Source organism: Echinops telfairi, unplaced genomic scaffold (genome assembly GCF_000313985.2).
Source record: "Echinops telfairi isolate 266 unplaced genomic scaffold, ASM31398v2 ScPeMD7_7467;HRSCAF=8505_0, whole genome shotgun sequence".
Taxonomy (NCBI): Eukaryota; Metazoa; Chordata; class Mammalia; order Afrosoricida; family Tenrecidae; genus Echinops; species Echinops telfairi.
Window position 1 is genome coordinate 9,280,587 of NW_022111367.1, and position 15,930 is coordinate 9,296,516.

Below are 15,930 nucleotides of genomic sequence, written 5' to 3' on the forward strand. Positions count from 1 at the left end.
CGCTCACTTCTTCGGACTCGTGCTCTCTTCCTACTCTCTCCTCCTGCTCTGCGCCTTTTTACGTAATGCTATTTACATGGACACAGTCCCTGGAGATCAAAGCAAACCAAAAACCTTCCCTGGTTTTATTAGTGGTATAGGGCATCAGATCTTAAATAACTCATTCCTTCATCTCGTTCTCTCTTCTGTCATCATTACGCTAATATTTTTTCTGCATTGATTTTTACAGTAAATATTGTAACCTGTCCATTTTAAAGTATTTCAGTACTTTTTTAAGTTATACACAATGGTTAACAGTATATGTCAACTTAATTAGGTTATGATTCTCATTGGACTTACTGCTTATTTATAATGTAGTTTGATGAACTTAACCCTGCTATACCTAAAGCTTCTTTGTGTGAGCTACCACTTGGGGCAGCACATGGGCATACATAGCCTGTAGCAGATGCCTTGCAAGACAGTATTGAATGTCCCCAGGACCCATTACCACCACTCCCCTCCACATTTTAGCTTCTAGACCTATAATCAGACTGTAATCTAGTTCCAGCAAACCCCAAGAAGTAAAGTACAAAGTATGGCCCAGAAAGACGTTCACTACACTCCAAAAGAACTGCTCGATTCCTTAGCCCTCAAACCTAACCGTGGTCTGAGCAGCTGAAAGAAAAAAGGGGGAAAGTGAAACTGAAATGGACTTGGAGTCTTGTGACAGACATGTTCCCTTCCAACAGTAACACACACACACACACACACACACACACACACACACACACACACACACACACGAACTACTCGACTTTTCTAATATATACCACCAGAAACCTGGGGGATATATGTGGGAATGGCAATTGAGGGTGTGGAATAGTGGTGAAAGGAACATAAATTTGGATCTGTCTGCGTTTATTGGCATGGGCCCACTAAGCACAGATCTTTTTTCACTGGTTTCAGTTCAAGAAATTAGAAAAATACTTACTCGTTTATTTGGTTGGTTCACTGGAGCGTGTATTAAGTTTTGGCCTACACGAAATCAAATGCCAGATCTGCTTTGGTATACCACAGAGTGAGGTATCCAAAGACTTAGGGAAATTGGATTATAGAGCGGACTGATAACACCCATGGGCCCATCCTTTACCACTGGTGATGCAGAGACTCGTGAAGGGAGCCCCAGTACTCTTAAAGATGACTGTGATGGCTATCTTCTGTAAGTCAGATTTGCCAGTGGGAACTGCCCTAATTGAAGTAAGGCACTTAACTGCAGTTGGGTTGACTTGAGCCTGTGTTGGTAGGGGCCACGTGACAGCACTTAATCACCAAAGACATGGGAGGTATTTTTACCAGAGTGGAGAGCAGAGTCAAGCCATATAACCTCAGTGTGAAATAGATTTGAAATGTAAATATTTCCTTGATCTCTACAAGCAGAATAGTTCTTGGGTCAATGACTAGCAATCTAACTTGAATTGCCAGAGTATAGAGCAGTGGTTCTCAACCTTCCTAATGCCACAATTCTTTAATACAGTTCCTAAACCATAACATTTTTGTTGCTATTTCGTACCTTTAATTTTGCTACTGTTATGAATTGGGCGACCCCTGTGAAAGGGCTGCTTGACCCCCCCAAAGGGTCGCGACCCACAGGTTGAGAAGCGCTGGTGTAGAGCTTTATGGCCTTGTCATTTCCCAGACTTAGCCAGTTTGTAGGTTTATCTATTTCAAGGCTAGGTTCCCTTGAAGCAGTACCCCACTATACTGCCAAATTCCTGATATTTTCAGTTGCTTTGTGTACATCTGAATGGTGGGCATATGATAGGGCATCTGATAAGGAAGACCGAAGAAGAATCAATGCATTTGGATTATGTTGCTGGTTAAGAATATTGACCAGCTTATGGACTGCCAAAAGAACAACCAAATCTTGGAAGTACAGTTAGAATGCTCCTTGGAAGCCAAGATGGGAAGACATTGTCTCAAATACTTTATGTTTTTCTTGGATATGTTATCAGGGGATACCGGTCCCTGGAAAGGACATCATGCTTGGAAGAGTAGAGGGTCAGTGAAAACTAAGCAGGCCCTCAATGCGATGGATGGACACCGTGGCTGCAACAATGGGCTCAAACATCAGAATGATTATGACGGTGGTGCAGGACCAGGCATTGTTTTGTTCTGTTGTACACGGAGTTCGTATGCATCAACTGGCTCAGTGGCACCTAACAACAACAAAATACTGCCAAAAATTTGCTTTACTTACCTTCTTTCAGACTTCCCCCCAAGGACAGTCTTCTTATGAAAGTGGCTGATTAGTATAGGTCTCACATGAGAGTGGCCATTTACTAGGGAAAAGGAAAGAAGTCAGACATTTTGGCGAAGACTGGACACTGGCTCTGAATTAGTGAAGTGACACTACGGCAAAGAGACATAAGACATCACTGTGGCGTATCAGTAGAGTGGGGATGCAAAAATAGTTTATTTTAGAACTGTTAGTACAGTACTGGCCCCAATGAGGTAGAGGTTAAAGATGACCCAAATATCTTGACTTTTCAAAAAATTCTGTACCACTCCATTATCCTTGTTACCAACCACCACCTACGTATTCTTAGTCCATAGTCCTTTACTCTTCAATACTTTAAATAGGTTTTGTGCAACAGATTTACCAATGCAATGTGTTCAGTCTCTTGACTGCTGCTTCCATGAGCATTGATTGTGAATTCGAGAAAGACAAAATCCTTGACAGCTTCGAACTCTTCTTTATTTATCGTATTACCCATTGGTCTTGTGAGGATTTTGCTTTTCTAAGGAAGCATAAACATTGAGTTGTAGTCCATACTGAAGGATGCAATCCTTGATCTTCTTCAGCAAGTGCCTCAAGTCCACCTCACTTTCAGCAAGCAAGGTTGTGCTGTCTGCATATTGCAGGTTATTCATGAGTCTTTCTCTAATCCTGATGTTCCATTCTTTTTAATGTAGTCCAGCCTCTTGGATTATTTGCTCAGCATGCAGATTGAATAAGTGGATTCCCTTGTTGTATTTACACAACTGTCTGTACAGGTTTTGCATTAGTGCTATGAAGTGTTAGGGAATTCCCATTCTTCTCAAGGCTATCCATAGTTTGTTATAATCCACACGGTCAAAGCAATGTGTAAGGTTTTCAGTGGCTATTTTTTCTAAAGTGAGCAGCCAATTCCTTGTTTACTGTTTGTTCTTAGTCGGGAAGCTCTGTTGAAACCACTATTCACTTTGGGTGAAACCTGTTCACGTTAGGTGACATCTTTCCAGTGTTCTCTGCTTCCAGTCGTGATGCATCTGACATCAGCAGTGATCTCCCTTGTTTCATGTTCACTTCTGGATCCAACCTGCTTTTCTGGCAGCTCCCTGTTAATGTACTGTTGTAACCATTACTGAATTGCTTCAAGTTGATGGAGAATACGGTAAGATCAGTGAATTCCATGAGCATAAAGTTGTGTACCTGTTAGTTGTATCATGTTATCTACAAGTCTGACTTTTAATTAAAAAAATCATTTTATTAGGGGCTCGTACAACTCATTACAATTCATACATACATCAAATGTGTAAAGCACATTTGTACATTCATTACCCTCATCATTCTCAAAACATTTGCTCTCCACTTAAGCCCCTGGCATCAGCTCCCCATCCCCCCCCCCCACCCGTCTTCCCCGCTTCCCCCTTCCTCATGAACCCTTGATAATTTATAAATTATTATTTTGTCATATCTTACACTGTCCGACGTCTTCCTTCACCCACTTTTCTCTTGTTCATCCCCCAGGAAGGAGGTTATATGTAGATCCTTGTAATCGGTTCCCTCTTTCCACCCAACCCTCCCTTGACCCTCCCAGTATCGCCACTCTCACCACTGGTTCTGAAGGGATCATCCGCCCTGGATTCCCTGTGTTTCCAGTTGCTATCAGTACCACTGTATATCTTCTGGTCTAGCCAGATTTGTAAGGTAGAATTGGGATCATGGTAGTGGGCTGGGGGGCTGGGAGGAAGCACTTAAGAACTAGAGGAAAGTTGCATGTTTCATCGTTGCTACACTGTACCCTGACTGGCTCGTCTCCTCCCTGCGACTCTTCCATAAGGGGATGTCCAATTGCTAACAGATGAGCTTTGGGTCTCCACTCCGCACTCCCCCTCACTCACAATGATAGGATTTTTTGTTCTTTGATGCGAGATACCTGATCCCTTCGACACCTCATGATTGCACAGGCTAGTGTGCTTCTTCCATGTGGGCTTTGTTACTTCTGAGACAAATGACCGCTCGTTTACCTGCAAGCCTTTAAGACCCCAGGCGCTGTATCTTTTGATAGCCTTCTTCACCACATTTGCTTATGCACCCGCTTTGTCTTCAGCGATTGTGTTGGGAAGGTGACATAGAATGCCAGTTTAGTAGAAGAAAGTATTCTTGCATTGAGGGAGTACTTGAGTGGAGGCCCAATGTCCTTCTGCTACCTTAATACTAAACCTATAAACATATGCACATAGATCTGTTTCCCTATCCTCATATATAAATATATTTGCATATGTACATGCCTTTATTTAGACCTCTATAAATGCCCTTTGCCTCCTAGCTCTTTCCTTTTACTTTCCTCTTGTCCCATTATCATGTTCAGCCTTCATTTGGGTTTCAGTAATTCCTCTTGGTTACATTACCCTTGATCATGCCCTACCAGGCCTTCTACACCCTCCTGACCCCCGATTTGGATCACTTGTTGTTCTCTGGTCCCTGGGTTTGTTAACACCATTTCCTGTCCCCCCACCTCCCTCTCTCCCATGTCCCCCCAGAACTGTCATTCCCGTTGTTTTCTCCTCCAGATTGTTCATCTAGGCTATCTGCGGAGATAATAACATGCACAAAAACAAGAAAGAGCAAAACCAAGCAACAAAAGAAAACAAAACAACAACAACAAGCCAATGACAAAACAAAACACAAGAAAGAAAAGCTTGTAGTTAGTTCAAGGACTGTTTGTTGCCCTTTAGGAGTGTTTTCTGGTCGACTCTGATGGGGCGCCAAGCCCTGGCTCCAAAGTCTATTTTTGGTATTCTCTGGGGACTTCATTGCTCTGTTCTCCTTGCTGTTCTGTTGCATGTCCTTAATGTTTTGCCTTGGTGTGCTAGGATCAGATTGGGTGCAATTCCCATACTGTGTCTCCAGTGTTGTCCCCTGTAGGGCTATGGGTCAGTGAGGGATGTCATGTCTCATAGTGGGGCCGGCCATATAGTCTTCTCTGTGCATTGGCTGCTCTGAGCGGGAATATCGTCCTCAAGGCTTGGTGGGCCAGATGTGCTCCACTCTCTCTTCCATCTCCTTCATTTGCTCCCATGTGCTCTGATTAGACATGCCCCTCTCCTGGAGCTGCAGATTCAGTGCTGTCCTCTGAAATAAATTCTTCTGGGGGGAGGGGCAGGTGTCCACGTAGTTGGGATTGGGTCCCGCCCCTCAGACCTCTCCACTGGTTCCCTACTCCATGCTGGCATGTTGCGTTCACATCTTGGAACACTGGGTGGAAATCTGGTCCCTCTTTCTCTGTGGAGATATAAACAATACCCTCCCCTTGGGTGGGTTTGTGCACTGTTTCACCACTACCCATTTCCTTTTTATTTTTTTTCCTTGTACTCCTCCTCCTCCCCACATTTTTAGTTGGCTACCATATGTATCCCTGGATTTGGTCTGGCTCCTGCCATACTGCCTGGTCCCACCCCAGGAATGTTTGTATAAAGTAGCTTTTTCTCTACATTTTTTTTTTAAATTACAGATCATGCATGGTTCAAGGAGCTGTGTACAGGTACCAACTTGACAAAGTGTGGAATTTTATGGTTAATGTTATATGTCAACTTGATTAGGTTATTATTTTTAGTGGTTTGGCAGACATTGAACTGATTGCCTTTCCCTAATGTAATTTAAAGTAATCGTTTCTATAAGGTGATTTGATGTGATCAACCAATCCATTGTAAAGGAGTTTCCTCTGGGGTGTGGCTTACATTCATTATGTATGGGTATTCTGGTGAAGCGTGCTCTTGATCCTGCAAACAACTTGCTATCATTTGACCTTTGCTGTTGAGAATTGAGCCAGCTGCTGCTGCCTAACCTACCGATTTTGGGATTTACCAGCTCCTGCAGCCCTTTGAGCAAGCAGCCTGCTGATTTGGGGTTCATCTGCTCCAGCAACCATGTGACTCAGGAGAAGCCTCCAGCCTGACTCTTGGCCTTCAGATTTGGGAGTTGTCATCCTCATAAGCTATTTACTTGAGCTAAATCTCTCTGTAACCCCTCCCCCACCTCCACTGTGTGTGTGTATACATATATATTTGTATATTCATATATATTCTGTGAACTTTATGTGTGTGTATGCCTCACTGGTTTTGCTTTCCTAGAGAACCCAGCATAAGGCAGGGGACCTTTCTGGTTATATTAGTCATCCTTTCAAAAACTTTTTAGTCCTCATTTGTTTCAGAGTAAAGGTTAGACTTCTGAGATCCACTGAAATACTGGGAATGACATGGACTTTGCTTACTAGACTGACCAAAGTAGAGATTTTACTTCTGCTATTTACTTGCTATGTGTGGTGTTGAACAAATGAAGTCTTCCTAATTTCCCAATCTCAGTTTGTAGTTGAAGTACTCTTTACTTGATAGTGGAGAAGATGAAATAAATTCACTTTTGCAATAAACCATAGACTCAGACCTCTAAGATATTGGAGGTTCTTTCCCTTTCTTTCATAATCTGACCCCAACCCTGTGTTTTAAGCCACTTCTTAAAACAAAACAAAACAGTTTACTTATTATGGAATGTTTCCACAAATAATAATATCCAACAAAAGAGTTTTTATAGTTTATTTTTTCTAGTAGAGAAAGGACTTAGTAATACAGAATATCCTTCAAGCTGACCGTAGGGTAGTTATAAAGTGGATTTTTAAGAGATTGAAGGGGAAAAAATAAGCAATTTTTTTATTATCATAGCATTTCACTATTTATATTGCTTAGTGATCGTAGACTACCCGATCGAAAACTTTTTCTGCGCACACTCCGGATATAATTGCGGTACAGCATAACACTAATGACTCGAGCTTGAAATTGTTTTGAAACAATATAGTAGAGAATAACATCCAGGCATGTGCTGAGGTTCATGAGAAAGGTGGTAAAGGCTCCCCAGGGACTGTAACTATTTTCTTCCCCTCCCAGCATTAAGAAAGCAAAGCAGATGTGGAAAGGCGTAAAGCAGACAAGCACTTGCACCACGAGAGTGATGATGATTCTGATGGACTTCTCCTTGACTTTTGGTTTCAGCTTAGATGTCTTGCCATGAAGGAGACTATGAATAATGACCAGGTAGCACCCAATCATGATGAACAGAGGAAGCAAGAAGAAAAATACCAGTCGAGTGAAGTTCAGTATGTTGATGGCTTTCAAGTGGATAATGTCAGAAATCTTTAGGCAGGTGGCTGGCTTGGAGGCTTTATCTGGGTCTTCATATAAAAGGAGCAGAGGAACAGTGGTCATCAGAGTCATAACCCAGATTCCCACACATGCTAGCACAGCTTTGCATGTTTTTTTTAGTTCTTTGGCGTATTTTGGCTGCACAATGGCCATGTATCTGTCAGCACTAATAAAAGCAAGAAGCCAAAGAGCAATACTGGGGTAAAATATTGTGAGAGCACCAAGAATATGGCAGAAGTCCTCTCCAAATGGCCATTCATCTTTTGCATAATAGAACATTCGGAAGGGTAAGCTCAGTATGAAAATTAAGTCCAGTAATGCCACATTCATCATATAGATCGTTACAGTCGTTCTCTTCTTGGTGGTGCAACTGAAAACCCATAATGCGGTTACGTTAACGAATAATCCGATTATGAAGATACAGCTGTAGAAGACGATGGCAGCAATTTTGTATTCCTCTGGATGTGAGGCGTTAAAAGCTAGAGGCTGATCTTGATGGTTAGAAGTAGTCATCTTCTATCTTCTTGGTCGGCATGGCCTTAGAAACTGAAAATCACAGTAGTTAAGGAACATGGAAGGATTAGAGATGCGTTGAAAGAGTATGAAATATAATGTCTTAACATTCTCATACTCTACTTGTCATTAGTGAATTTAAATGTTGGGAGCAGTGTATTGTGGAGCATCAGTATATGTTGTCTTGTTAAAAAAAAGATAATGATCATGACTGGTTAATTATAGAATATTTACAGAAATTTTCACTAAAGTGAAATTTTTTTCTATTGTTTCCATACGTAGTATGTACTGGGTAAATATTTGCTGACTTAATGAAATGAGAGAAGAAACCTTTGGAAGAAAATTTTGCATTGTTAGCCATTATCATCATCATTATTATTATGTACAAGTGACAGACTCTTCTTTCATAATCCTTTCTTCTCTAAATTACCATGGTCTGGAGAATCAGATCAAGAACATGGCTCTTAGAACACTTGATAAGCATTTTTAGAATGCACAATTGGGAGCCTCGTGCTGACTGAGTCTTCCAGATTGTGTTTACCCAGGACTTAGAAGCTAATTACATGTGCTTAATGGTGCAGTTTCTAAGAACCTTGAAAATAATGTATTTTCAGTATAATGTTTCATACCTTACTCTACTTAGATACAGAAGCATAAGTATTATTTGTCAAATCAAATTTTAAAGAGTCTCAAAGACAAGTATTAAGAATTGTGCACCCTTGATTCCATGATAAAAAATGTCCATTTTTAATGGAAAGTAGTGTGATTGTACATAAATACTACTGACCCTTTAGTGTTAAATTTCCACCACCCATGCTGTAACACCAGTAGAGGTTTTAGACATAGATGGAGCACCAGAGACGGAACCTTTGTGGCCTCCCCTTGAAATGTGGAGGAGTGTGCAAAGTGTCATGTCCTGTTGCAGGGTGGGTTGTCTCTCTCAGCTCTGTATCTCTCTTGAGTGAAGAAGACTAGGGGAAGATTAGCAGCCTGTGATCAGTGACATCCTGGGCTATGCCAGTAACTGAGAATTAATTTCAGCAATTGCTGACATTTCTCTCCCCTTTATCTCTTCCTTATTTTTAAAAAAAATTTGGCCAAAGCTAGTTTACCAAATATTAAGGTTAAATAAGATTTAGGAAGCCTGTATTAATTATAATTTTCAAATATTTGTACAACTGGACTGTTTTTATCAAATGATGAAAGTATTGCACAGAAAAATGAAATCGCCAGTATCATACAGAGGAGAAAACCTTTAGAGGCTTGACTCCTTGTACTCTGTTAAATTAACTTTCATATTATTTTTTTCTCACCTTTGGTGTTAAATTTAGACCCCCTTTGCACAACCTCCCTCCTTATTATGCTGTAGACTTCCCACCACACTTATAAACCATTTTTCAGTAAGTCTCTTTTTGTTCATTAAATTTGTGCACCTTATTATGTGGCTAGTTTGTCACCCACATTTGCACTCATTTGCATAAGTCATTAAAAAATAGGAGTAATGCTTGCATTTTAAAAGCATTATCAGTATAAGAGGGATTCCTTAATTGTGCAGTCTAAAAATGCTTATCTAGTGTTCCACGAGTCAAGTTCCTGATCTGTTTCTAGATCGATGATAATTTAAAGAACAAAGATAGTATAATGAAAGAAGAATTTGCTGCTAGAAATGCCCTGCACACATCAGAAACCTGGTAGAAATACCGAGAAGTTACTGGCTTCACATCAACTTTTTAAAAGCTTTCCCTGGTTTAACGATTATCCGTGCTCTGTTTCCCCCTTAAAGACTATTAAATACCTTTTGTGAAAAAAGTGTATTTGAAACCATATGATAAAGAATCCTAAATACATTTATGATATATTGTACCAGCATTTCCCCAAATGGAAAAAAATAACTAATAATGTATAACAGTACTGCAAATAAATGAATCACAGTAATTATATGGAAAGATGATAGCATGATACATTTCAAGGTCTTTTGCCAAAATGGTTTCAGTAATGTAAAATTATTAACAATGTTTTTCATATTTAGTAAGTAAAGCATTTCTGATTATGTTATCTATGCTGAAGTTCATAGTGCTGCTTACCTCATGTCCATGACGGAGCTGTGTCAGAGATGACCATATTTCAATATGTCCAGTAGCTCTTTCTACACACAGTATCTTTCCAAAATCCAGATGACTTGATTCAGGCTCTTTTGTAGCTTTAAAGTGTTGATTCACATATCGCACCGGGCGCAGGAGGTGGTGGTGGTGCTGGTTCTGCCCTGTTAACTGCTCTGTCTCTTTCAGGAAGTAGTACTCAGAAATAAGGGTTGGTTTGTTTTTTTTTTTCTTTTTTACTTTACCCTGGATGTGGTTTTTCCCCTTTCACCAATGATTTGTTTATGAAATCACATTTAGCTTAAGCTCCCCTTGAGATAATGGCTTCTATTTAAGAGAATCATACAAAAGGGGAAAATACTTCAATTTCTTAATTTTGATGCCGCAAGTCTATATTATCTATGGAAAAAGAATGATGTTTGATGTTGAGTAAGGCAGAGTTCAAAGCCTACCTTCTCCACTGCTTCTTCACTTTCTAAGCTATGTGGTTGGTTTTTTTTTTAAGAGACAGCAGTATCAATTTATTGGAGAGCATTATCAATCATCTCCATGGGACATACTGGTACTATAATAGTATCAGTAGTTTAGCCAGTGGTATACAATTTTAAAAACCTTTCAAAAAGCTCACTGCCATCGGGTCGATGCCAACTCATAGTGACCCTATAGGACAAGGTAGAACTGCCTCTCTGGGTTTCCAAGACTATAAATCTTTATGGGAGTAGAAAGCTTCATCTTTCTCCCAAGGAGTGGGCTGGTGGTTTCGAACTACTGATCTTGTGATTAGCAACCCAACTCATAACCATTACACCACTAGAGCTCCAGTAAAACATTAAGAAAAGGAAATTATACACCTATAGGTAGTTTTTTAGACCATAATGCATGAATTGTTGATTTGTACAGATTATAAGACTAAGTGACTACACAATATTTAGACAAACAATGAAGCCTGTAGATAGGACATAATTTTCAATGATACCATTCCCAAAGGCAGAACCATGCCTGCTAGACTAACACACGTAAAAAAAACAAAGAAGGATAAAAATAGGAAACATGGTCATCCTGGGCCACCATACCTTGGGTACCCTCAGAGGAAGAGGTCCCAGCCAAAGTCCAATGACCACCAATACCATGACCTTGAAGCAGGCATCTGCTTCTCCTCATACTAGGGCATTTTTAGGGAACATGTCAGCTCCTTAAATCTGCTGCTGATGAGTTAAGGTAAAAGCTAGTTTGCTTAATGGGGTTTCTAAGTTGAATCTATTTGATGTGGGCTATGAAGGATGCTGTGCACCTTGAAAGGGCAGAGTCTAAAGCTCCAGTCTGTAACAAGCAGTTGGACCACAAAGGACTGGATAGAAACTAGATCAAAAGTGTCCAATTAGGAACACAATATGGATGTATTCTTTCTTTGTGGTCTAAGTAAGTAATGTTGAGTCTTTTTCCCAATGACTGGTTGCCCTGCCCAGTTTATCCATCAACAGAAGTGTGATCGTATTCTCTGAGATAAGTTTACCTTCTCCCCAACTCTTGGCTTGAATTTCCAGTGGGTTTGCTAATCACTCCTGTAGGCATGTCTGTTGATTTGGGGTGACCATGAAACAATGTTATGTGGTAGAATCTGCTGATCTTCTCCTTCCATCCTGATGTACAAGTAAAGGGGTGGTATGTGTTCATGGAGGGGCCCTGGTGACGTAGTGGTTAGGAGTTGGGCTGTTACCTGCAGTGTCAGCAGTTCTAAGCCACCAGCCACTCTGTGGGAGAAAACTTGGCTTTCTATTCCTGTCAAGAATTACCATCTCGGAAACTCACGGTGTTCTACTCTTCCCTGTACGGTTGTTGTGAATCAGAATTGACTTGAGGACAAGTAGTTCCTGGTTGCTAGGCAGGCTTGTGTCCTTGTTAAGCTGTGCCACTTGTCTATAATCTAGACTCTAAATAAATTACCTGTGCTTGTGTCCCTACTTAGTCTCTGTAATGTACTGATAAAACCCATCAGTAGTACAGTGAAGACTCTAAATTAGAAAAACCCAAAATGCTTAATGTAGTACTTGCCACTCTATATGTATTTCCTAAACACAGCAGCACCTAAACAAAGTTCCAGGAAATCACTTTTACTTGTAAACATTTATAATGGTTAAAATTTAGACCTTCGCTGTGTATTTCTACTTATCATATAAATTTATCCCCTTAGTTACTTAACATTTTAAGTCACTAAAACCTCGTTTCCCATTTTATCATATACCAAAAAACAAACAAACAAACAAGCTCACTGCCATAAAGTCAGTGATGACTCATAGTGACCCCTGTGGTTTCGAGACAGTAATTGTTTACAGGAATAGAAAAGCCCGAGGAGCTGCTGGTGATTTCAAATGACCCATCATGCAAATCTCATCCCAACCCAGAGTGACTGCACCACCAGGGCTCCTATTTTATCATAAAAAATGTCTCAATTCTTATGGCCTAAAATCTTTGCAAATGACTCTGGGAGTCTGTACTGGAATAATTTACATATTTGGAGTATTTTAATTTTCTAAGGGAAATGAAACCAATGGGAAGGGAAGTGATACTTCAGATTCTGCCTTAATTTTTAAAAATCATTTTATTAGGGGCTCATACAACTCTTATCACAATCTGTACATACATCAATTGTGTAAAGTACATTTGTACATTCATTGCCCTCATCATTCTCAAAACATTTGCTCTCCACCTAAGCCCCGGCATCCGCTCCTCATTTTTTGCCCTCCCTCCCGGATCCCCCCTCCCTCATGACTCTTGATAATTTATAAATTATTATTTTGTCATATCTTGCCTTGTCTGGCGTCTCCCCTCACCCACTTTTCTGTTGTCCGTCCCCCAGGGAGGAGGTCACATGTAGATCCTTGTCATTGGTTCCCCTTTTCCAACCCTCCCTCCATACACCCTCCCAGTATCGCCCCTCACACCACTGGTCCTGAAGGGATCATCCGCCCTGGATTCCCTGTGTTTCCAGTTCCTGTCACTACCACTGTACATCCTCTGGTCTAGCCAGATTTGTAAGGTAGAATTGGGATCATGATAGTCGGGGAGGAGGAAGCATTTAGGAACTAGAGGAAAGTGGCATGTTTCATCGTTGCTACATCGCACCCTGACTGGCTCGTCTCCTCCCCAAGACCCCTCTGCAAGGGGAACTCCAGTGGCCTACAAATGGGCTTTGGGTCTCCACTCCGCACTCCCCCCCCCACCCCATTCACTATGGTAAGATTTTTTTGTTCTGATGATGCCTGATACGTGATCCCTTCGACACCTCGTGATCGCACAGGCTGGTGTGCTTCTTCCATGTGGGCTTTGTTGCTTCTGAGCTAGATGGCCGTTTGTTTACCTTCAAGCCTTTAAGACCCCAGACGCTATATCTTTTGATAGCCAGGCACCATCAGCTTTCTTCACCACATTTGCTTATTCACCCGCTTTGTCTTCAGCAGTTTGGTCACCTGAGCATCATAGAATGCCAATTTAATAGAAGAAAGTATTCTTACATTGAGAGAGTACTTGAGTGGAGGCCCAATGTCCTTCTGCTACCTTAATACTAAACCTATAAATATATGCACATAGATCTATTTCCCCATCCTTATATATAAATATATTTGCATATGTACATGCCTTTATTTAGACCTCTATAAATGCCCTTTGCCTCCTAGTGCTTTCCTCTATTTCTTTTGACTTTCCTCTTGTCCCACTATCATGCTCAGTCTCCACCGGGTTTCAGCAGTTCCTCTTGGTTACATTACCCTTGATCACTCCCTACCAGGCCTCCTACACCGATTTGGATCGCTTGTTGTTCCCTTGTCCCTGAGTTTGTTAACACCGCTTCCTTTCCCCCCATCTCCCTCTCTCCCATGTCCCCCTGGAACTGTTGGTCCCGTTGTTTTCTCTTCCAGATTGTTCATCCAGCCTATCTTATTTAGACAGATCTGGATTCTGCCTTATTATATCACGTTTTTGGTTATTTTGCTTTCTCTTCTGTTAAAAAAAAACCAAAAGCCCTCTCATTTTTGCTTGTTCTAAAATATTAGTTTTTAATATTTTGTTATGTATGATCTGTTAACCTTTAAAAGAACTTGAATTTAACTGTATGCATGTGGTTTGAATTTAAGATAAATTGAGGGCCCATACTCTTTTTTTGGCCAGACGAAACAGTAACCAAAAACCATAGCCACAAACATCAGTTGATTCTGACTCATGGTGACCTTATAAAGGGTTTCCCAGGCTGTAAACCTATACAGAAGCAGACAGCCTCAACTTTCTCTCATGGAGTAGCTGGTGGGGGTGAATCACTGACCTTGCTCTTAGCAGTTGCACACTGAAAGAAGTAATGTTTTATTATCCACCCATACTAACCAGAATAGTCTGGCACTGGTACTGTGACAAACATGTAGTTTAATGAAACAAACTCGAGAACCGCAGCAAATCCATTCAAACCCTGGTAGCTGATCTTTGACAAAAGATCAAAGTCCACACAATTAGGAAGAAACTGTTTCTCTAACAAATGTTCTGGCAAAACTAGATATCTTTTGCATAAAAGTGAAACAGGATCCATATTTCACATCAGGCACAAAAATTAACTCAAAATGGTAATAGACCTAAATGTTAAGGGTGCAGCAATAGAGTTCCTGAAAGATTACGTAGAACAAAATTAGACACAAATTTTGACATAAACGGCCTGTTGAACACAACTAGTAATATACAAATGCACAAAGAACAAGATAATTTATGTTATGGGACTTCCTAGATATTAAATATTTATACCCATCAAAAGATTTTAAAATTCTCTAGCAGCGACCCAACCCAACAGGATCTAATATGTAAAATGTACAGAAAAGTTCAACAACAAAAAACTAAGCAACCCAATTGGAAAGTAGATATGAATGGACATTTTACAAAAAAAGACTGATGGCTAACAAATACATGAAAATATGCTGGTGACTGTTGGCCATTACCCCCAGCCGTCAAGTCAGTTCTGACTCACAGCTCCCTACTTAGGGATTCTGAGGTTGTAGATGTTTATGGGAGCAGACAGCTTCATCTTCTCCTGGAGATGATAATATATGTAAACTGTCAACCTGGTGGTAAAACAGTCCAGTGCTTACCTTCCAGTGCCATTGTTGTTGTTAAGTTGCTTTCAGTGGGTGATAACTCACAGTGACTCTATGTATAATAAACAGAATGCAACACTTCCCGTACTGTGCCATCATTAAAATCGTTACGTTTGAGCCCATTATTGTAGCCGCTGTGTCAATCTGCTTTTTTTAGGGTCTTCCTCTTTTTTAGTGACCTTCACAGTATTTTGGGAAAATATGTCCTTTTCTATGGATTGTCCTTTCCTACCAATATGTCCCAAAGTGCAAGAGACAACGTCTCATCATCCTGACTCCTAAGGAGCATTCTGGCTCTACTTTTTCTAAGACACATTTGTTTGTTCTTCTGACAGTCCGTGGTACTTTTCAATATTTGTTGCCAACACCATGATTCAAATGCACTGATTCTTCCTTAATTTTTGTCCAATTTTCACATGCATATGAAGCAGTTGACCATCTCATGGCTTGGCTCAGGCACACCTGCATCCTCTCACAGTGACATCATTGCTCTTCAACACTTCAAAGAGGTCTTTGTTCAACAGACTTGCTCAATGCAGTATAACATTCGATTTCTTGACTGCTGTTTCCATAAGCAGTGATTGTTGATTTAAGCAAAATGAAATCATTAATAACCAACTTCAAACTTTTTTTCCAGTTATCCTGATCTTATCTGTTGGTTCTTTTTTTTTTTTTAATCATTTTATTAGGGGCTCATACAACTCTTATCCCAGTCCATACACACATCAATTGTGTAAAGCGCATTTGTACAT

General features: G+C 40.5%; 2 protein-coding genes across 2 annotated transcripts in view; one reads left to right on the forward strand and one right to left on the reverse strand.

Annotated features, from left to right (window-relative positions):
• UBAC2 (UBA domain containing 2) overlaps nt 1-15,930 on the forward strand; it is a 203,858-nt gene that overhangs the window by 40,529 nt on the left and 147,399 nt on the right. The window lies entirely within an intron of this gene.
• GPR18 (G protein-coupled receptor 18) lies at nt 6,853-10,082 on the reverse strand. The gene is made up of 2 exons (XM_004718097.3): nt 10,035-10,082; nt 6,853-7,983 (listed from the first exon to the last, which is right to left on the reverse strand). The coding sequence occupies exon 2, from the start codon at nt 7,948-7,950 to the stop codon at nt 6,955-6,957; it is 996 nt and encodes a 331-aa protein (XP_004718154.2). The 5' UTR covers nt 7,951-7,983; nt 10,035-10,082; the 3' UTR covers nt 6,853-6,954.

Excerpts from the sequence above, each read along its gene's own strand:
- GPR18 (XM_004718097.3), bottom strand. The coding sequence starts at position 7,950 with ATGACTACTTCTAACCATCAAGATCAGCCTCTAGCTTTTAACGCCTCA.